Source organism: Catharus ustulatus, chromosome 7, assembly GCF_009819885.2.
Source record: "Catharus ustulatus isolate bCatUst1 chromosome 7, bCatUst1.pri.v2, whole genome shotgun sequence".
NCBI lineage: Eukaryota > Metazoa > Chordata > Aves > Passeriformes > Turdidae > Catharus > Catharus ustulatus.
Genome location: NC_046227.1, coordinates 15509151 through 15530601, shown reverse-complemented (window position 1 = coordinate 15530601; position 21451 = coordinate 15509151). Strand labels below are relative to the sequence as shown.

The following is a 21451-nucleotide window of genomic DNA, read 5'->3' as shown; positions in this document are numbered from 1 at the left end:
AACATTTCTTCTCAGGAGATGCCACCTGGCAATATGTACCTTTGGTTGGAGGAAGTTCTGGTTTTTCTAATTGGGACTTTTTAGGTGTTGGAAGAGGCACTTTCTCTTCTGGGGCAGTTCTCTCTTGCACTTCGGTTTCTTTAAAGATATTAGTAAATTTTAAATTTTTGTGAATATTAAGACACGTATATACACATAATAGTGAAAAGTGCAATGACTAAAAAGAGAAGGGTACACAAGATACAGAAGAATAATAAATTTAAGCAGAAGATTATTCATTTGGCAAGGCATATATCAGCGAAACAAGGTGAAAGGTATTCAGAGAATAGAGATAAGGAGACGCTCAGTCACTGATGAATCTACCTTTAACTGAAGGAATTTTATGTTTTCTAAGGACAGGCATGGGTTCTGGTACTTCTGGTGCAGCAGCAGGCTTTGGTTTCTTGGGCACAGCCACAGGTTTCTTGGGTACAGCCTCAGGTTTCTTGGGTACAGCCTCAGGTTTCTTTGGCACAGCCACAGGTTTTTTGGGCACAGCCACAGGCTTTGGAGGAATGACCACGGGCACCTCTTCTGCCTCTTCCACCTCAGTCACCTCAGGCACTTTAAAGACATTAGATCCCTTTACTTGACCGAGCTTAAGGTCATGCACATAAAGATTCAAAATGACAAAGCGCTGCTCTCACCCCTCCCCACAGGGTGCACAGGGGCAAAGAACACTGAGCCCTGCAGCAATGTGAGCAGCACGGCAGGCTCTTTCAGAACACCACCCTATACCTTCAGCTGGAGAGACTTCTGGCTCTCCAGGCTCAGCTACTGCTGCCACCTCCTCTGCTGCCTCCACCTCTTCTTCCTCTGCCAGGACCTCAGCTTCAGGCGCCTCAGGCACTTCAAAGATATTAGTGCATGTCATGGTTGGAAACACAGCACAAGTAGGAACAACAGCCAGGGTGACACAGACACAGGACATGACAGCAGCCAGCCCAAACCTCACACAGCACACACCACCCTTGTCCCAGCACACACAGTCCCAGTCAGGGAACACAGACAGGCCAGGAGAGGGCAGGACAAGGCTTAGGAGAAGAAGATTCAGTATGTGCTGTGCTAAGTTATCCATGAAGACAGGTACCTCTGGGTGCTGGAAGCTCTGGTGCTTTGGCAGGGGGCACAGGTATTTTTTCCTCACGAGTCACCTTCCGGGGCACCTCGGGTGCTTCAAAGATATTAGTAGCAGTCAGTTTTGTACATACAGCAGGAGGATGCACAGTGAAACATGGGCTGGAGATGCACTCATGAACGTAACCAAAGCATCTCACAGCATCCAACTCTCTCTCTCCCAGGCTCACACACACACACAGACCCCCGCAGGGCACAGGCACAGAGCAGTGATGCCAGGTAGGTTCTGAGAGAGAACTGCTGCCTGTGCATGGGCTTGAGGGCGAGGTGGGAGTTTGGGTACTGAGCAGCCTTTCCTGCCTTGGAGGAGAGCCTTTCATTCCCAGCCCCACTGGCTTTTCTCTGGGAGCAACCTCAGCCGTTGTCTTATGTGTTACCATTCCTCATGAATCTGCTGGAGCTTTATGTTCAGCAGTTTGGGTAGTGACAAGATGAGGAACACAGTTTTTACCACTTTCCCCTATTTTTTTCTTTCTCTACATCCATTCTTTACTTCTGCTTTTTTCCTTTTTTGACTAATTTTCTTATCCTAAGTACCTGTCTTGCTTCAATTTTAATTTCACTGTGGCAACATCCACAGCCGGTATTGTGCAATGGATAGTATAATGATTCTTTTTATTACAAATCCTAGAAGTGTCAGCAATTTATTTAAAATTTTCTGTACTGTCACTTCTTACTGCACTTGTGTATTGCTGAGTAAAAATTGGGTTCTCATTTCAAAGGATTTATGCCTATTATATACACTACCTGAGTCTGCCAGAAGAGTCATGCACACTCTTGTCTAGTTAAGATAATAAATTTGGGCAGTCATTTGACAAACTTATGATTAATTGATAAAATACAATGTTTTCATATCTACTGATTCAGAATAAGACACCTATATAGTAAAATCAAGACATAATTTTGAGTTGTTTACACAAAACACATTTTCAAATTCCTAACTGATACCCAGCACAGAATGTAGAAATTTCAGGAAAACCCCAATGAACAGAACAACAACAGACATCAGAAATAACACGTAGGACAAGAAGGACAGTCTCATTTGGGTTGATGCACAAAGCGACAGGTACCTCGAGCTGCTGCTGGTTCTGGCTGCTTGGGCACAGTTACAGGTGCAGGCTCTTCCAGAGCACCTTTCTTGGGCACCTTGGGAACTTCAAAGATATTAGTGCATTTTAGTTTTGTGGGCACTGCAGATGGCTGTGCAGCAATAAGACAACCGGTAGTAAATGCATGCAGACTTTTTTGAGAAAGTGCTGTGGTTACATTCAGACACCAGCTCTGCTTTGCTTCCAACCTGTGGAATGACCAGGGTGTCCAACACATCACACAGGAGATGGGAACTCTGTGGGTGGTCTTTGTTTGTTGGTCATGGTGGACATGTAGAAAATATATCTGGCTTCTTAGTAACAGATGATCAGAGATTGATTTTTGCAATCCTAGTGTATTTGTGTATCAGCCAATATAAATCACAAGTACTTTGTCATTGTAACATTTTTTTTTAGGAAACAGCATTTGATTTATCATCACCACCTTTTATTTTTTTCTATCAATTCTTTACACCTGCTCTTAACTTTCCATGTTCCACAGTTCCTTTCATTTAAATTCTACTGTAGAAATATATATACTCCTTATACTTCTCTTTTCTCTTATTGGATCTATTCATGTCTTAATAAGATAATCACTAGATATATCCAGTCCTTTGCTAGCAAAAATTCCTCATGTACATTGGCATTACCTTACTTTTAAAGAGGCAGAGGACTTACTCTGCTGCTCTCATCTATTAGAAGTTTCAGGGTTGCAATATTTTGTTTTTCAAACTTCAAAGACTTATTTTCGGGCTCTTGAGAAGAACATGCTATTCTGTTTAAACTAAACAGTCAGTAAATATTAATTCCTAAACTTTACTAAAATTTTAGTAAGCTAGAGATATTTTTCAAAGAATGCAATATAGTTTTTTTGCCATGTTTTTGCCATTCCACATTGCACTTTGTATTTCTTAGGCACCTATCTCTGATAGGTTACCATCAAAAAATTAGTTAAACTGAAGTCCAGAAGAGCATGACTTTTTTTTCTCATGATGATACTAATAGCGACCTGTACCTTTGGCTGGTGGTGGTTCTGGTTGTTTGGGTACTGCAACAGGCATCTTTTCTTGTGGGACAGCTTTCTTGGGCACCTTGAGCACTTTAAAGATATTATTTCATCTTAGTTTCACAGTTAAATTAGTAGGAAAGATTGTAACAGTCAATCAAAGAGTTTAGATATTTCTCAGCACTGTAAGGTTCCTCTAGTGACTGGTTGGTTAATCACGCACAAAGAAAGGTACAGCAGAGGTTAAGGGTCACGGACAAACAACAAATCTTACACAAAAGAAGGGATAACAAATGAAACTATTAATCAATACAGTAAAACAAAAAGCAGCTGTCTTCAGAAGATATACCTTTAACTTCCGGAGGCTCTGGTTTCTTTGGCACAGCCACAGGTTTCTTGGGCACAGCCACAGGCTTTGGAGGAATGACCACGGGCACCTCTTCTGCCTCTTCCACTTCAGTCACCTCAGGCACTTTAAAGAAATTAGATCTGTTTACTTGACTGAGCTTAAGGTCAGCAAGCAGGCAGATGGTAAAGCAGGAAAGGAGGAAAGAAAACCCTTTAGAGACTACCAGGGTGTCTTCTTTAGCCAATCTACTCCTGCTCAAGGTAGAGTAGGTACAAAGAGCCCAAGAATGGGATTATTGAGAGGGGGATTTCTGCAAAACCCCACCCTCTGTTGTGGGGAGTGTGCAGGCACACAGAGACACAAAATGACAAAACGCTGCTCTCACCCCTCCCCACAGGGTGCACAGGGGCAAAGAACACTGAGCCCTGCAGCAATGTGAGCAGCACGGCAGGTTCTTTCAGAACACCACCCTATACCTTCAGCTGGAGAGACTTCTGGCTCTCCAGGCTCAGCTACTGCTGCCACCTCCTCTGCTGCCTCCACCTCTTCTTCCTCTGCCAGGACCTCAGCTTCAGGCGCCTCAGGCACTTCAAAGATATTAGTGCATGTCATGGTTGGAAACACAGCACAAGTAGGAACAACAGCCAGGGTGACACAGACACAGGACATGACAGCAGCCAGCCCAAACCTCACACAGCACACACCACCCTTGTCCCAGCACACACAGTCCCAGTCAGGGAACACAGACAGGCCAGGAGAGGGCAGGACAAGGCTTAGGAGAAGAAGATTCAGTATGTGCTGTGCTAAGTTATCCATGAAGACAGGTACCTCTGGGTGCTGGAAGCTCTGGTGCTTTGGCAGGGGGCACAGGTATTTTTTCCTCACGAGTCACCTTCCGGGGCACCTCGGGTGCTTCAAAGATATTAGTAGCAGTCAGTTTTGTACATACAGCAGGAGGATGCACAGTGAAACATGGGCTGGAGATGCACTCATGAACGTAACCAAAGCATCTCACAGCATCCAACTCTCTCTCTCCCAGGCTCACACACACAGACCCCCCCAGGGCACAGGCACAGAGCAGTGATGCCAGGTAGGTTCTGAGAGAGAACTGCTGCCTGTGCATGGGCTTGAGGGCGAGGTGGGAGTTTGGGTACTGAGCAGCCTTTCCTGCCTTGAAGGAGAGCCTTTCATTCCCAGCCCTGTTGGGATCTGGTTTTTCTCTGGGAGCAACCTCAGCCCTTGTCTTATGTGTTACCATTCCTCATGAATCTGCTGGAGCTTTGTGTTCAACAGTTCCAGCACAGGCAGGGTGGGGAGCAGAAATCCCATCATTATTGCTTTATTATTATTACTACTCTCTTGTATTTCTAAGTTTTCCTCTCTTTTGCAGTGTATCTGGCAGATTTTGAGATAGGTTTTAGTCCTTCTGTAATCCTGTATTTAGACATTACATTTTGCAAAGATAAGAGCGCACAGTGAGGAATGTGATGCAGAATTGTGATGCACAAATACAGATCAGTGGTCTTGTATGCAATAATTATGTGCAATGCAACTGAGGAACCAAATTTCTTGGGTCCCCATGAGGTTATGGTCAGAAGGGAGGTATGTCAGACCATCCTGACTGACCACATATTGCATTAATACTGTATTAATAAAATGTCTAGAGTATTTTTTATTTGGGCTCTAAGTCTTAAAATACTATTGTCCTGTCTAGGCATGCTCCTCTTTTGACTTTGGGCCTTCTTTTCCCATTGTAACTTCAGTTCCTTCACAGTGCATTAAACCTTTCTTTCCTGCTTGTTTTCACTGAAGTGATCAGGTTTTTGGTGTGGTTTTTTCCCCCTGTTTTTAATATTGAAGTATCATGAATGTATCTGGTAGTTAGCACTGCTCAATAGGACAGGTTTGCCAGTTCATACCAGTTAAACTAAAAAACTTCTGATTAAAAAAATTATATTACTTGAGATTCTTGGAAAAATTATAATTACAGAAGTTTACATTAAAAATCTTAATTAGAAAGCTCTTTCCCATTCTAATAGTAGAATTTCTACACAGAATATGCTGCAGAAATTTCAGGAAATCCCCAATGAACAGAACAACAACAGACATCAGAAATAACATGTAGGACAAGAAGGACAGTCTCATTTGGGCTGATGCACAAAGCGACAGGTACCTCGAGCTGCTGCTGGTTCTGGCTGCTTGGGCACAGTTACAGGTGCAGGCTCTTCCAGAGCACCTTTCTTGGGCACCTTGGGAACTTCAAAGATATTAGTGCATTTTAGTTTTGTGGGCACTGCAGATGGTGTGGTTTAGGTAGTCATTGTCATTTTTTTATTTGTCACTTTACTGTTATTATTTTTATCCTTCAGGTTGACTTCATCTTTCTTTTTCTGTCTCTGCATGTTTCCTCTTTTTAGCTTCTCATATTTTCCCTCTGTTTTCTCCTGGCCTTCATTCTAATCATTAGATGTTGCTTATAACTGTTTCCTCTTATATTAATTTCAATTATTTAACTAATTATATCATCACTTTGAGGTGGTACTTCACTTGAGTAATGTCATTGTATTTCAGATGGAGAGAATCTGACAGCAGAGGGAATGTTTTCTCTGGTCAGAACTTGGGAGCTCTGAAGGAAAGGAAATGATGCATCACTGCATGAATGTATAATGTCTTCAATTTAGTCTGTCTTTAGTGATGTTTTTGTATTTCAATTGTAAATGCCTTTTAAAAAGCTCACTGTATTACAGGCTCGCAGTAACTTTACAGCTGCTTAATGCTATTTATACAAAGTAACCACTCTGCAAATCTCATAGATGAAATTGACTATGTATCACCAATATAGAGACAAATTATAAATAGCAGTTTAAAGAAAATATTCTGCCCTGTTATACAAATATAGAGAGATATTTTTGATTATTTTGTTCTGTGTACTAAAACTGCTACTCTCTGTTGAAACCATTACTTTCTGTCTATTTTGTCTTTCCTCATAGAATCATCTAGGTTGGAAATAATTTTAGGATCATCAAATCTAACTGTAAATATAATGCTGCCCAGTTCCACTAAATCATGTATGAAGCCATCCCTACTTAATAATGTGAATAACTGTTTATGAACTCCTTCTGTTGCATCTATATGATTTTGGCTTTTTTTTTGGTAGACAGGAGTTTATCATATCTACTTGATATGACATAAACCCAGTATAAAAATGTTTAGATTGTGTAAGTTGAGGAAACATTTCACACCCCTGCACAGAAATTCATATTTGGCACATCTCTACACATTTTTGATATCAGAGTATACAGTGAAAGATCAATTTAAATTGAGATTCATTTAAAATAACCCTAAAAAGCAAACAACACCCTTTCTTACGATGATAATAGTGGTGATATGTACCTTTAGGAAGTGAAGCTTCTGGTTTTTTAGATAGAGCAGGGGGCACTTTCTTCTCTGGAGCAGTCCTCTCAGCCATCTCAGGCACTTCAAAGATATTAGTGCATTTAATTTTACAGTTACAATAAAACTCAGTGTTAAATACAGAGACTGAAACACAGAGGACAACAGACACATTTTGGAGTAACAATTTAGCACACATTCATACTCAGTGTGATTTGTTTAGCAAGCATCATTTAAGAGATGAAAATCGACAGACAGAAAGAAGAGGTTAAATTAATACTTAAAAGAAGATTCAGTGTGATTGTCACATATTCATGATAAAAGGGAGCTTTGTAGGTTTTGGTTTTTCAGAAACAGCTAGAGAAATTTTCTTGTCTGGGACAGCATTTTGGGCATTGCATGTTCATTGAAGATATTAGTATCTATTAGTTATGTGTATTAAGCTTTAAAATGAGCAGTGAAATGACATACTCAAGAGGAGTAAAAGAGATCCTATGCACAAGAGATACCTTTAGGCTGTGCAGCTGCTCTCTTTTTGGCAGCAACATGTTCTTCCTTTCCGGCCAGCTTGGCTGGTGGTGGCTCCTCCGGGGCCAGAACGAGCTCTGGTTCTTTGGATGTCACTTCAGGCTCTGGTTTTCCAAGTGCCGTGGAAGGCTCTAGCTTTTGGGGTGCTGAAACAGCTTCTGGTTCCACAGACACCATGACAGGTTCTGGCACAAAAGGCTTTGACTTTCTGGACACTGCAGTAGGCATTGGCTTCTGGAAATCTGCAGCAATGTCTGTTTCTTCAGCTGCTACAAACTCTGTTTTTTGGGACTGCACTACATGTTTCGTTTTGGGGGGCACCACAACACGCTTTGATTTTTGAGTTATTTCAACTGTCTCTGACTTCTCAGACACCACTGTGAGCTCATATTCCTCAGGGGCCATAAATGGTTCTGGTTTCTGGGATTTCAGAACCGGCTTTTGTTCTGGGGGCATCACACCGTATTTTACCTTTTGAGGTTTGACATCAGGCTTGGGTTCCTCAGGTACCACAATAAATTCTTGTTTCTCCAGCACCACAACTTGTGCTAGTTTTTGGGATTCTACAACAGGCTTCTGTTTTGGGGGCATCACACCATATTTTACCTTTTGGGGTTCTACATCAGGCTTGGGTTCCTCAGGTACCACAATAAATTCTTGTTTCTCAAGCATTACAACATGTTCAAGTTTTTGGGATTCCTCAACAGGCTTCTGTTTTGGGGGCATCACACCATATTTTACCTTTTGGGGTTCTACATCAAGCATGGGTTCCTCAGGTTGCACAATAAATTCTTGTTTTTCAAGTACTACAACTTGTGCTAGTTTTTGGGATTCCACAACAGGCTTCTGTTTTGGGGGCATCATGCCATGTTTTAGCTTTTGGGGTTCTGCATCAGGCTTGGGCTCCTCAGGTACCACAACAAACTCTGGTTTCTCAGGCACTACAACATCCTTTGTTTTTTGGGATTTCACAACAGGCTTCTGTTTTGGGGGCATTACACCATATTTTAGTTTTTGGGGTTCTTCATCAGGCTTGGGTTCCTCAGGTACCACAAAAACCTCTTGTTTCTCAAGCATTACAACATGTTCAAGTTTTTGGGATTCCTCAACAGGCTTCTGTTTTGGGGGCATCACACCATATTTTACCTTTTGGGGTTTGATATCAGGCTTGGGTTCCTCAGGTATCACAACAAATTCTTGTTTTTCCAGCACTACAACTTGTGCTAGTTTTTGGGATTCCTCAACAGGCTTCTGTTTTGGGGGCATCACACCATATTTTACCTTTTGGGGTTCTACATCAGGTATGGGTTCCTCAGGTTGCACAATAAATTCTTGTTTTTCAAGCACTACAACTTGTGCTAGTTTTTGGGCTTCCACAACAGGCTTCTGTTTTGGGGGCATCATGCCATGTTTTAGCTTTTGGGGTTCTACATCAGGCTTGGGTTCCTCAGGTACCACAACAAACTCTGGTTTCTCAGGCACTACAATTTGCTCTGTGTTTATGTGCCCTGTTTGTGTCCCAATAGATACTGATTTTTGGTGTGTCAAAACAAGAGTTTCTGATTTTTGTTGTGTCAAAACAGTCTCAGGCTCTTCAGATGTCAGAACATGCTCTAGTTTTTGAACTGCCTTTACAGGCTTCAGTTTTTGGGCCACTCTAGTCACTTCTGGTTCTTGAGGTTCCACCTCCTGAGGCTTTGGTTTTGCGTGTCCTGCAATGGGCTTTGGTTCTCGAGAAACTGGAACAGGCACTTTCTTTTCTGGCAAAGTTGTCTTGGTTGCTTTATGTACATAAAAGATATTAGTTCTAAGTTTAAAAACTGCACTGACAATCATACAAAAATTAAGCCAACCATAAAACATAACAAGACAATTGTAATGAAAATATTAAAGAGGTATCAGGTATCAATCATTTATGCTGGCCTTTTAAATGATGAATATAGGACATTTTGGCTTTTCTCTCAAGGGTACATACACACTCTCCACCTCACAAAACTCATGCTCCCATATGGAAATACACACATGCACTAATAATACAACTTAAGATATAAGTAAGAGCCATGATAATTGTCAACAGAATGGACAGGACAAAAGATATTAATCACACTGGAAGCAATAAACTGAAGATTCTTTCAAGAAAAAGCAGTGATCGCATCTAGTTTTTCTTGATGGAGCTTCTGGTTTTTCAATTAAATGGATAACTTCTGCTATTAGCTACTAGAATGGGTACCTTTCTTCCTTGTCTTATTATAACTTTTAAGTTATTAGCTGTGGTGGTTTTCATGAACCCAAGCAGGTAGAATAGTAAGAAGACGCAAAAATAGTAAGAAGAACTGAAGCAGAATAATAACATACAGGCAATTCAGACATCCAAGATGTGCCACACTCTTTCAAAAATAACCATAAGTGTCTGTTTCACTCATATATGTAGATAAATAGAACAAGTATAATTTAGAATTTCAGGAAACAGAAGGCTTGGATAATTACAATATTAAAGAAAAGAGGAAAAACATTACTTTTGTTATTTTACTAGTGTTGAGATTTACCTTCCTTTGGTGGGAGTTCTGGTTCTTCAGGTGCAGCCTCTGGTTCTGGGACAACCACAGGTTCAGGTATTTTTTGCACAGGTATTTTCTTTTCTGGAACAACTTTCTTCGGCACCTCAGGTTCTTTAAAGATATTTGTTTGTTTTAATTTCAGGAATTTGAAGAACAGAAATTAAAAAAACAATAATAGCTCCAAAGTAAAAAAAACAAAACCTAACAGCATCAGAAAAAAGCCCACCCTTATAAACAATTTGTTTCTTTCCCCCATATTGTTTTACACACACTGTTAGTAGCCAATGTTACTGAGAGCTATTCACAAAGGAAGAAGACCACACAATCTTTAACACTTATAAATGTATTATATAAAGTATACAAAAAAGCTGCTAACACAAATTTAAGAAAGATATTATTTAGAAAAACAGATAAAAGTTTTTGTGAAGTCTTACTACTATTGAACATATACCTTTGGGTGCTGGAGGTTCTGGTTTTTTAGGAACTTCAATGTGTATTTTTTCTTCTGAAATCACTTTCTTGGGCACCTCAGGAACTTTAAAAAAAGCAGTTAATTTTATTTATGTATGTCTGCAGTGTTCAGACATTAAGAAAAAGTAAATCTCAGGGACATCAAAAGCATGAGTGGTTGTGAACGTGAATATGTAATTTCTCCTTTCCCTAGAGAAAATTTCTCTCTGCTGCCTCACTGAGTTACAGATGCAAAAACTACAAATAAAACAACAAAAATATTTTATAAGACATTGACAGTAAAAGTAAATTACCGTGATGTTAAAACAGTACCCAAAAAAATTAAGGGGTTTTCTCTCCTTACATACAATTACTTTTAGTCTCTGCACGTTCTGGTTTCTTTGATACTTTAACTGACACCTCTTCTGGGACCAGTTCCTATGGTACCTCAGACACTCAAAATATATCAATAACTTTATACTATTAGAACTTCATAAGCAACCCTAATGCTTAAGAGCAGATCACTCTGAGAGAAAATACCAACTACAAAGATCTATTTTTTTCACTCAAAACATTTGCTTACTTGAAAAACCTTTGACAACAGAAGAAAATACTAACAGAAGTCTTGAATATGGTCTTCTATATTGTTAAAGAAAGTAAATAATTTTTTTTTAATTCTGTACTTTTTTATAATGTCAGGTATCTTAAGCTGGTATAACTTGCTTTTAGGTACAACAACTTGGGATTTTTTTGTTCTACATCTACTTCCTTGGGTCCTTCAGGCCCTTTAGGAATGAGATTATTTTCAGCAATTATACAGAGTTTTACAGTTCTGTTCAAAATTTTTCAGTAGAAATTGCCAAGGTTCTTAATAAAACCTCTGGTTTGAGTTGTTTATTGTCTTGTGGCTATTTTATTTCCCTGTAAAATCTCAGGAAACACCTTAGAAACACCTTCTGGAATTTCTTCTTCTACATCAGATTATTTTTCCATTTTATTCAAACACTCCTGAATCTCTGTTTGACTGACATTGTCCATTTTGTATTCCATGTCAAATTCTTCTATGTGTGATGACTTATTGGTAGCAATTTTTGTTTATGCACACAAGTTTTTCTTCTGTATTAGAAATTTCTATCACTCATTCTGTGCTCTCTTTTGGGGCTAGTTTTCCATTGTCAGTCAGGACTATTTCACATCTAAGAGACCATTTCCTTCTCTTCTCTTAAGATTTCTGTTATTTTTCTCAAGTATCAATCACATGTCTGCTCAGTCACATCGATATTTCTAACACACTGGTACAGATTACAGCTATGATTCAAAAGAGAAGAATTTTAAACATAGTAACATATATAGAATTATACGGGCACAGAAAGTAAAGTCACAGGAAAACACAAGCAATTACATAACTAATCTGCATAGTCAAGATAGAGATTTTTTTCCTCTTCCCAATTTTAGTTTTTGGTAGTACAACATACCTTTGGTTGGTGGTGGTTCTGGTTTTTTAGGGACGGCAGTGGGCACTTTCTCTTCTGGAATTTTCTTGGGCACCTCTGGCACTTTAAAGAAAACAGCATTCATTTTTTTTTAAATTAAAGCATTTAAAATATGTACATTGTAAAGAAGAAAGTAACACACATATATATATATATATGAGAAAGAAATGTAAGAAGAGATTAGTGGGAAAAGTGTTGTATACTATTACATACTAATAGGATTTTGATAAATGGGTTTTCCTGTAAACTGTAATGCTCAAGAGAAAAATCTCCTCCAAAAGACGATATTATTGACATACAAGCTTTTGGTAGTGTTACTTTGTTTTTTTAGTAGAACAATATTTATTGATTTCTTAGGTACCTTGTGCACTTTAAAGATATTAGTGTAGTTTTTAAAATTACAGAATTAAACATTCAATACAGAGACATAAGACAAAACACAAAGATATATAAGGATGTGACAAAACAAGTGGAAGGATAAGGATGCTTTGACAAAAGTCACAGCTTCTGAGAAGTCTTCATGGTTCTACCCCTCTGGCAAAGAATAAGTTGGAAGTGACTTTGCTTGGGACTTTTTGTCATGCAGTTTTAGATTTGCTATGCTCCCCATAAAGATGAAAATAAGTCATGGCAAAAGTTGAACTTCAATGAAATGCCTTTTAAATGTCACATGTAGCAGCTCTTCACTGATGCTTGGCAGTACTAAGTGATGATGACTGGGGTGGGATCAGCTGTGCTGCCATTGGCTTGACAGTTTTTAATGGCACTCAAACTGCTAGTTCAGACTAACTTTGAAAACACCTGAATGCATTGTAACAGCTGGTTTCTGTGCAAGTTCTATTTCCATTCAAAATGAAATCAATTGACCCCAAAGTTTAACACGAACAATGTAAAACAGAGGGATAGGATGTACTTCTTGCTAGAGTATGATCAAATTTCTGAGGCTGTACCCATGAAGTGAAAATGTTCTGTAAATCTCACTGTGTATTAACATGGCTAGAGCTTTCTATATTTCTAGTCCTTTTTACTAGCTTCTGATACAATTTCTGGGTCACTCTTCGGTAGAATAAATAGATAAACTCAACTAATTTTTAATGCTTTGACAGCAACAGCACAAAGGACAGAAGAAGAATGAAAGAAGAATGTAGAAAAAGAATGAAAGGATATGCTGACCTATACCTTTGGAAGCTCCTGGCTTTTTAGGCAGAGTTTTTCTTCAAGAATACTTTTTTTAGGCAATTCAGACCCTTGAAAGTTGTTTATTAATTTTGATTTTATGACTTAAACACAACTTGAGAAACAGAAAGCAGAAAATAAGACATATACAACATAAACACCACAAATCTGACATGTCGACCATGGACCATTAAATTAGAAGCTATGTGAGAAACAGTAAAAAAGTAAAGATGTTTATCAGTGAAGGACCTCAGTTCTACCAGGCTCTCAAAGTACCTTTAGATGGTGGAGATTCTGGTCTTTTAGGCACAGGAGTAGGTTCTGGTTTTTTAGGCACAGCAACAGGTACTTTTTCTTCTGGAACAACTTTCCTAATGGTTGCAGGCACTTTAAAGATATTAGTTCAATTTAGTGAGAGAAAGACATGTAATGAAAAATCTCGAATTTTTTATATAAGTAAGGTACTGAAAGAATGAATACAAATATTAATTATGCTGAACAAGGACTAAAAGACAAACATAAATAATTTAATTTTCCTGGAGTTCAAGATTTAGCAAATTGTAGGAAGAAGTGATGAAGAAGTCATATACCTCTAGATGCTGGAGCCTCCTCTTTCCTATGAACAGTAGAAATTTCTTCTTCTATGTGAATCTCCTCATAAACTTCGTGTACTTGAAAGATATTAGTTTAAACATTTAACTTAGAATATCTTCAGAAAACAAGACATCATGTTAGATAAATGACAAATATAATTAAATAGTCAAGCTCCTCTGAAGATACACAGGTCTATTTTATATCTGTGTGCCAAATGAGAATGCTTTCAAATAAGGAATGAAAAACCCCTCACAGTGTATCCTGACCTGCTCTCTGCAGTTTGTCAGAAGAAAGATGTGTGACATGTTCTAGACTAAGCTACTACCTTGAGTGCAGAGACAGGCCCTGTCTAAGTTCTGTCTCTTCTTCTTTATTATTTTCCCCTTTAGACCTATCTCAAGTAGCACTTAATTTTAAGAACAACTAGAGGTGATATTTTTAAATATTTTAAAAATTAATTTTTACTGTTGCAAGTAATCAAAGCTGTTAAGTAAACTCTAGTTCATTATAAACAGAATGCTCTCAAAATAATTTATATATGAAAACTTATTTTTATCATTCAAATCATACTTAAAATTTTTTATACCTGTAAAGTGTGAAGGTTCTTCTTTAGGTACAGCAGGAAGTATTTTTTCTTTGTGGACAGCTTTCTTTCGTACTTCAGAAACTTAAAAATATTGGTTTATTTTAGAAATTTGCATTACAAAATAAGTAATACAGTTTTGCAGAAAAACCCGAAATCTACTAGAAAAATAGGAAAAATATATGGTCTTGAGACGTGAATAAAACTCAACAACTTCACCTTCTGGAGTCTGTTATTTTTCTAAATCCTACTATTTATGGTTCTGAATATGCTCTTTCTGAAAAGATAAAAGGGTTTTTTATGTTTGGATTTTTGTTTGTTCATTTGTGGGATGTTTTTGTGTGCATGTGTACATGTGTGTTTAAGGACTTTCGGAACTAAAAAGGGTTTAAATTTTTTAAATTTAAAAATTACCTCTAAAAGGAAGGCAAAAATCCAGTTGAATTAACTAATTATTAGGTTTCAACATGTATAGAGCTCTTCAATTCTAGAATTGTGTAACAAAATTATTTTTCTATTAAAAATTTTGTGGCTTTCTGTTTTGTCCTGATTTAAAGTCAAACCTTAATCTTGGCTTCTTTAAAGCTCTTCATATGACTGCAAGGAGTCCTTTTGCAAATAAGCTTCTCTCACAGCCTTTTAGACTTTTTTCCAATATATTTTCAGAGAAAGTACAGTAATTTCACGATTATAAGCCGCACCATTTTGACTAAAATTTTGGCCCGAACCCAAAGTGCGGCTTATAATCAGGTGCGGCTTATATATGGACAAAGAACGAAAAGTTGCTGTTTTAGTTTGGAGGACAGGTGTCTGCTGAGAAAGGCAGGAACTTCTCTTTGAAATGGAGAATGTAAACCCCCTCTCTCCAAATTATTATAATTTTGAAATCAAGGGGCTTTCAGGCAAAAATATGGGAATTAGGAATAACAGTTCCTTTCTAGGGAAATCAAAATAGAAATACAGTACTACAAAGAGACAAACTCCAAACCCTGACAAAGTCAGAGTACAATCTGACACCCCGTCAGGCAGGGTGTTGGTAGCAGTCCCATTAAATGGTGGCTGCATCCTCCTGCAGTGACAGATGTGGCTCAGTTGAAGCAGGGCTCCTGTACAAGGTGCAGTTTCCCTCTGGAGCTCCAGTGGTGATGTGGAGAAATCCGGTTTTCCACTGGAGTCCAGTGGAGAAAGGGGCTACCTTAGTGTCCCAAAACCTCTGTTTTTATCTTGGTAAGAAATGTTGGGCTCTTCCCCCTGGCTGGAGCAACTTTCAATGGGATGCAGTAATTTTATCAGTCCCACAGTGGGACTCAATGGGCCATTAGCAGAAAATGCCTCTCTGGAGGAAGGATGGGTTGTGAAAAGGTAAAGAACAATGCCCTGCCTGGTTTCAATGGATGGCCCATTAGCAGATTATCTGCCATTGAGATAAGGATCACTGTCCCCACCCTCAACAGATGGTGATAGAACAGATACCTTTTATCACACTCTGTATTGTAACATGCGGCTTATAATCAGGTGCGGCTTATGTATGGACAAAAAACCAAAAAGTTGCTGAAACCCAGAAGTGCGGCTTATACTCCGTGCGGCTTATAATAGTGAAATTACTGTATTTTGAGAAATAGAACATGAGACATGAAGGAAAATAAATACAAGACTAATCCCTGAATCACCTGCCTACTAAATTTATGTGTCTAATTTATTCTTCCTAAATTTTAAATTCTTGATGCAGAATGTATCAATCCATTTAAGCAATGGCTTATAGAGAACAAACAAAAAAAAAAAGAACTGTAAAGTGTCTATAGCACGTGGTTGTGTTGTTTAAGGAAAACAAGAACCTGGGTTTCTCACTTGATATCTCACTGTCATAAGAGGTTAGAGAGTTAAATTAGAGATAATGTACCTTTAGCTGGAGGAGCTTCTTCTGTAGGTACAGCAACAGGTATTTTCTTAGGTGGGACTGTTTTCTTTGTCACTGCAGGTACTTCAAAGATATTACATTTTTTAAAGGGCATTATAATACCCAAAATGTAAGTAGCAAAAAAGCAATGAGAGACACATAGCATCAAAGGAAACATTAGAATAAAAACATTAAATAATGGATTAGCACACAGGTGGAATGATGAAGATGAATAATTTGCAGGAATGTGTTGCTTTACAGATTGCTTGAAGAATTGGTTTACCTTTGGCTGCTGGAACTTCTGGTTCACTAGGAGCAATAAAAGGCATCTTTTCTTCTGTTGGAACTTCTCCATAAACTTCAGGTTCTTTAAAGATATTAGTTTATTTTACATATTTTAATATTAGTTACAAGACAGAAGTAGAAAGACAAAATATAAACATGCAGAAATGCATATGGACAAAGAGTTATTTGAACATAAGTTATTTAAATACCTTTCAACCTGATCATTGACTTCCTACTGCTAGAAGTTACCATTCCCAATTAGTAAAATGTATGTTTACAGAAATATTTAATTTTATTTTCTAGTTTGTTAGTTCTGTGTATTAGAATTTGTAACTGAATTTCGTATGTCTTGATTTGGAGTTAACTACCTCCATTGCAACTCAAAAATTAGGTGTTGCTCAGGATGGCTCTTAAACCACTGTCTACTTGAGTTCATTTCTTTGCTCCAGTGTGACTCAAGTACTTCCTGAATCAGAAATTTAGTTTCTCTCTTATTTATGTCTCCTTTTTACATTATTAGAGGGAAAAAGTATAGCATTTTTAAAATGCTAAACTCCATTCATTTAGTGTTAGATTTTAAATTTAAAGTTTTGAAATTACTGAATTATATCTAAATTTTTGGAAATAAATGGTCTAAAAGATATGGATATGTTTCTTTTAAATAGTTTTAAAAATTAATTAAAAATATCTCATATTTTACAGAACAATATAGAGCATGACTTGATATGTTCTCTGCAATTTATTATTTGGTAGATGTGTCATTGATATACCTTCATAAAAAGGAGGCTCCTCTTCTCTAGGGATAATGGTGGGTACTTTCTCTTCAGGGACAGCTCTCTTATGAAATTCAGGAACTTCAAAGATATTAGCTTTCTTTTAGTAACTTCAAAGTAATTTTCAACTTTTAATATCCCAAACAGAAACAAACCCAGAAAACGAAGTTGTTTTGAGGTCATGGGAACTTTTCAAGAATTAAATATGACACAGTTCTAGAACTGTCCTCCTGGAAAGATGAACTGTGTAAAGAAATTTATGGTTTCAGCTCTCAAAGAGAGCCATTTTCTTTCCTTATTGCATTGTCATGCTCCTCCTTCAGTTGGTGTAACATCTTTAATAACTTTAAATTACTGACTCTTGCCCTATTACTTCTTCACCAAAATCATGACCTGTGTATTAGTATCAAAACCCCGGTTTAAACTAAATTCACAACTATATTATAAATAGAAAAGCACTGAAGCTTGACATACTGATGGTGTAAGCAGCAATACCTCCTCAGCAAGTTTTAACTCATAATTCAATGATTTGCTGTCCAGCACATGTCTGAAATGTTTGCCCCAGAGTTTGGGATTTATCAGTGAGATTTCAATCTCCACTCAGAGACTGGGCACTCTTGCAGAGGTGCAAAGAACATGACAATTTTTAATGATGTTAGCTGGGAAAAATGGCACAAATATTTCCTTTCCATAAAATCTCATATCAAACGCTCCTTTACCTTTCATTGGGGGAACTTCTATTTCAGGTGTACGTGTAGGTTTCTTTGCTTCAGGGACAGGTCTTTTGAGATCATCTGGCCCTTTAAGATATAATTGACTTTTAGCCTTTTAGAGCTTTCAAAACTACTAGAAAGAAGTTAGAAAGAAGAGGAGCAAGTCTGACAAAAAAGATTCTTGAAACATCAAAGAATTAAATCCTTTCTGAAAGAACATTTATGTTAATCTTGAAGATTAGACAGAAGAACAACATATCAAAAAATACATTCCTGAAAGATTCCTTTCCATTAGAAATAAAGATATTATTTCTTTCTTAACTATTTTCATGTGCAAGTTAATGACAGAACATACAGTTTTAAAAGTGACTCTAACATGTTTTCAACAAATGACTTGAAGCCAACAGGCAAAGGAGACTCAATGAAAAACAGATTAAAAAAAACCCTGTGGGGACATAAAACATACAGACATGCTTCTCAACAAATAATGAGGACAAAAGACTGAAGTTAGAGTTCATATTTCACAAGGACAATGCAGAGGAAGTATACCTTTAGCTGGTGGAGGCACTTCCTTCTTAGGAATAGCAGGTGGAACTTTTTCTTTTGGAACAGGTTTCTTCGGCACTGCTGGCACTTTAAAGACATTGGTAGTTTTTTTAAGAAAGTTTGCAGCATAAGTATTATGTAAGAATAGAAGTTAAACAAAAAGAAAACAATGCAAAGAGGCAGAAAACTTAACAAAACACAAAAATATTTCTCAAATACATAAATACATGCAATAGAAAAGAGGCCAGCTATCTTGACTATTTTGCTTGGATTAAGGCAGCTAGAGTTTCAGTATTCAGTGAAAGAAAAACACTGCTGGTTTTGGATAAATTTTGGATAGGGATAAGCCTTAACAATTAGATTTCATGTACTATCAGCTTTAATTAATAGTAGCTGGAAATACAGTAAGGATTCCATTTCCTATCAACTAACTCCAAGCTTTTCTGTATAAACAAACAAGCAAACTAATCCACTTTCCCCCACTGATTTAATTCTGATAATTAATGTGAGAAATAACTATTAAAAGTGAGTACAAAACTAATTTCTGGAAAATTTAGTGCTATGAACAGAAAATTACAGGACTCTGGACTAGTGCAGTAACTTCTCTAGCCCTTGCTGACAATTGCTATCTGTGACACTTATGTTCCATAAAGCCTGATACAAAAAATACCTATTAAGATAGCACACACTCCAGCGCATAATTAGGTTAAAGAAAATTCTAGGTTTTTATGATTCTGCAGGAAACTAAAGTTTCAATGATTAGCTTTAAAATATCACTTATGTTGTGGTGGCAAAAATTAAATTAAGATACTAACTTCATTCCCTTTTTTCTCCAGGAAGTAATTAGTTTGATTTTTGTTTTGTTAAAGAAATAAATTTTTTTTTAGTAATCTGTCTTTTATAGTATTGTGAAAGAAAGCTAAGAGTCCAGTCTATTCAAATCAGAATAGATAAAGTACTGGATTTGGGGATTCAGAGACTCATGGAGAAGGCTGTGTTTTTAAATTTATCTGATGGATGATGTACCTTTAGCTGGTGGAGCTTCTCTTTTAGGAGCAGGTACTTTTTCTTCTGGCAGAGGTCTTTTGGGTAACTCAGGCACTTTAAAAAATATGTCATTATGGGTTATAAGTTACTTAGCAAGAAACACGTAAGTTACTTAGGAAGAAATACAAAGACAGCAAGCAGAGCAATCACTCATTTGTGGAGGAACCATCTCATAATTTATGCAGGAAAAAAGGGAGGAGTCATCTCAGAATTCTTGAGTAATGAAATAAGAAATATCAATGTACATCTCTTTGGTACATTGTAGATGCACTTTCTGTTTGGTGTGAGGGATCCTATGATCATAAATTGAAATGATGGGAAGGAAGGCTCTACATGAGTCCTAGTATCTTTGTAAATCAAAGGAGCTAAACCGGGCAAAAGAATTAAATATTAATGCATAAAAATTAGTTCAGGTTGAAGATGAATTACATCAGAAAATTAACATTTTCTCTGCTTGTGTTATATCTCCACTATTTCACTCTTGGGCAGTCAGAGAGGGAACCCTCCCGTTTTACACTGAAGGGAATTCCTTAGGAAGGACTAGGATAGAGACAACCTCTGAACTGATTTTTCATTACCAGCAACAGACACACACAGGACTACAAACAAGGCAAAATATAAATAAACTCCCACAGAAGGCTTAAGCAGTAACTGAAAACACACTGTAAGAACAAAGAAGTCATGACTTGATTTACCTACAGCTGGTTTGGTCTCATAAGCCTCCTCATATACCTCCTCATATTTCTCATAGATCTCTTCCTTCTCCTTAAACTCATACTTTTCATAGACATCTTTCTCCTCAGCCTCTGCTTCATATTCCTGTTCAAGAATTTTCTTGTATCCCTCAGGTTCTTCAGGCTCCTCGTATGCCTCAATTTCTTCAGCTTCCTGAATCTTCTCAAACTCTTCAATACTTTCATATGTCTCATACTTCTCATATTCTTCATAGGCATACTCGTACTTCTCCACCACAGGTGCAGGAGCAGAGACTTTTTCTTTCCGTACAAGTTTCTTGGATACTTCAGGCACTTTAGAAACAGTATTATTGTTACTAGCTGACTATTATTTAAGTGTTTTTTTAACAGTTAACCAAGATAACTGACAAAGAACAGAGAATATGCATGATAACCTCAAGCATAAGTTGCATTAAATAATAAAATTATTTCCGAAAAAAATATATTATAAAAGATTTTAGAATAAGGAGGGAAAAAAACTTTGGGAGAAATAAGAAGAAATATTTCTGTACCTTTGGTTGGTGTTGGTTCTTTGGGTTTGGGCACAGCAACTTGCACTTTCTCTTCTGCCACAGCTCTTTTACGCACCTCTGTGACTTTAAAGATACAGATTTTGTTTAGGAATTAAAAAACACAAAACCACCTCAGAGCAGTGTAAATAGAAAAGCACAAGAAACAGAGCTTTGTGGTTCAACAATGCAAACATTGAAAATGAAGAGTTTTAACATAAATTCAGACAAAGGTCTTGTACAACAGACATGAAAGTTAGAAAGAAGAAGGGTATTCCTAGCATAAATGTAATTATTAGGAGGACATATACCTTTTGCAGCTGGAACCTCCTCTTTTTCAGCAGGAGCAACCAGCACCTTCTCTTCAGGAGCAACCTTCTTAGGCACCTTGGGTACTTTAAAGACAAGACCTAACTTCAGTGTACTTTTGCACAATTTTTAAATGGACACAAAGCCCAAAGTTTATAAACAACAGAGCAGGAACTTACAAACAGACAGTATAGTGACAAATACAATACAGGACAGAAATACTAAAGTATCCCTTGCTAAACTC

General features: G+C 37.5%; 1 protein-coding gene across 1 annotated transcript in view; it reads right to left on the bottom strand.

The window, feature by feature from the left end:
- Positions 1-21451, bottom strand: part of TTN (titin) — a 238200-nt gene that overhangs the window by 109681 nt on the left and 107068 nt on the right. Inside the window, 28 exon segments of the mRNA XM_042779450.1 lie at positions 40-138; positions 364-603; positions 778-888; positions 2247-2376; positions 2943-3019; positions 3280-3363; positions 3620-3742; positions 4096-4206; positions 5793-5876; positions 7013-7159; positions 7522-9321; positions 10087-10209; positions 10550-10633; positions 12024-12104; positions 13221-13250; positions 13253-13288; positions 13494-13604; positions 13808-13888; positions 14398-14469; positions 16295-16375; positions 16575-16658; positions 17347-17430; positions 18069-18149; positions 18612-18695; positions 19635-19709; positions 20351-20683; positions 20902-20985; positions 21210-21293. Of these exon segments, the coding sequence (XP_042635384.1) occupies positions 40-138; positions 364-603; positions 778-888; positions 2247-2376; positions 2943-3019; positions 3280-3363; positions 3620-3742; positions 4096-4206; positions 5793-5876; positions 7013-7159; positions 7522-9321; positions 10087-10209; positions 10550-10633; positions 12024-12104; positions 13221-13250; positions 13253-13288; positions 13494-13604; positions 13808-13888; positions 14398-14469; positions 16295-16375; positions 16575-16658; positions 17347-17430; positions 18069-18149; positions 18612-18695; positions 19635-19709; positions 20351-20683; positions 20902-20985; positions 21210-21293 (4614 nt within the window).